Source organism: Rhinopithecus bieti, unplaced genomic scaffold (genome assembly GCF_001698545.2).
Source record: "Rhinopithecus bieti isolate Rb0 unplaced genomic scaffold, ASM169854v2 scaffold_82529, whole genome shotgun sequence".
Classification (NCBI taxonomy): Eukaryota; Metazoa; Chordata; class Mammalia; order Primates; family Cercopithecidae; genus Rhinopithecus; species Rhinopithecus bieti.
In genome coordinates, this window is record NW_016903746.1 from 1 (window position 1) to 624 (window position 624).

The 624-nt window shown below is 70.0% G+C and overlaps 1 protein-coding gene across 1 annotated transcript; it reads right to left on the minus strand.

Moving 5' to 3' along the window:
- Positions 1–5: 5 nt before the first annotated feature.
- On the minus strand, positions 6–620 carry LOC108526085 (insulin receptor substrate 2-like; the record flags this gene model as incomplete). Its single annotated transcript, XM_017866766.1, has 1 exon — positions 6–620. A coding segment is annotated over one exon (615 nt), but the record flags the coding sequence as incomplete, so codon positions are not given.
- Positions 621–624: the final 4 nt, after the last annotated feature.

Consider the following 624-nt stretch of genomic DNA (forward strand, 5'->3'; position numbering starts at 1 on the left):
TCGCCCTCGCTGGCGGTGCGCACCCGGCACGAGCTGCATTTGGCCGCCGGCGGGGTGGCGGCCAGGCTGTCGGTGCGCGAACGGCGCACCAAGCCCGTCTGGCTGGGGGGTAGGTTGACCAGGTGGTGGTGGCGGCGCGCGCCGGGGACGCTGATAGGGTGCGTGGCCGACGACCCCGACGACTGGCTCTTACTGCGCGGCCGAAACTCGAAGAGCTCTTTGAGCGCCTTCATGGCCTCCAGAATGGTCTCGTGTATGTTCTGCGCCACCACCGAGTCGTCCGCCTGCATCCACAGCTCGCCGGGACCCGTGACGGCCGAGCGGCCCACCTCGATGAAGAAGAAGCTGTCCGAGTGGCCGCAGCGGCGGATGTTCATGAGCTGCAGCGTCACCGACGGCTGCTCGCAGTTGAGCTTCACGAAGCCGATGGTGCGCGCCGACAGGCACAGACGGTACACGCCTGTCAGGTTCTTGCTCTGGCCCAGACCCTTGGGCTTCAGGTTCACCTGCCACACCTCGCGGTAGGCGGCCGTGGCGGGCGCCACCAGCCCGTAGCTGTCCTCGGCCCCGGCGGCGCCGGCAGAGCCGCCCAGGGCGCCGGGCAGGGAGGCGCTGCAGGACGCA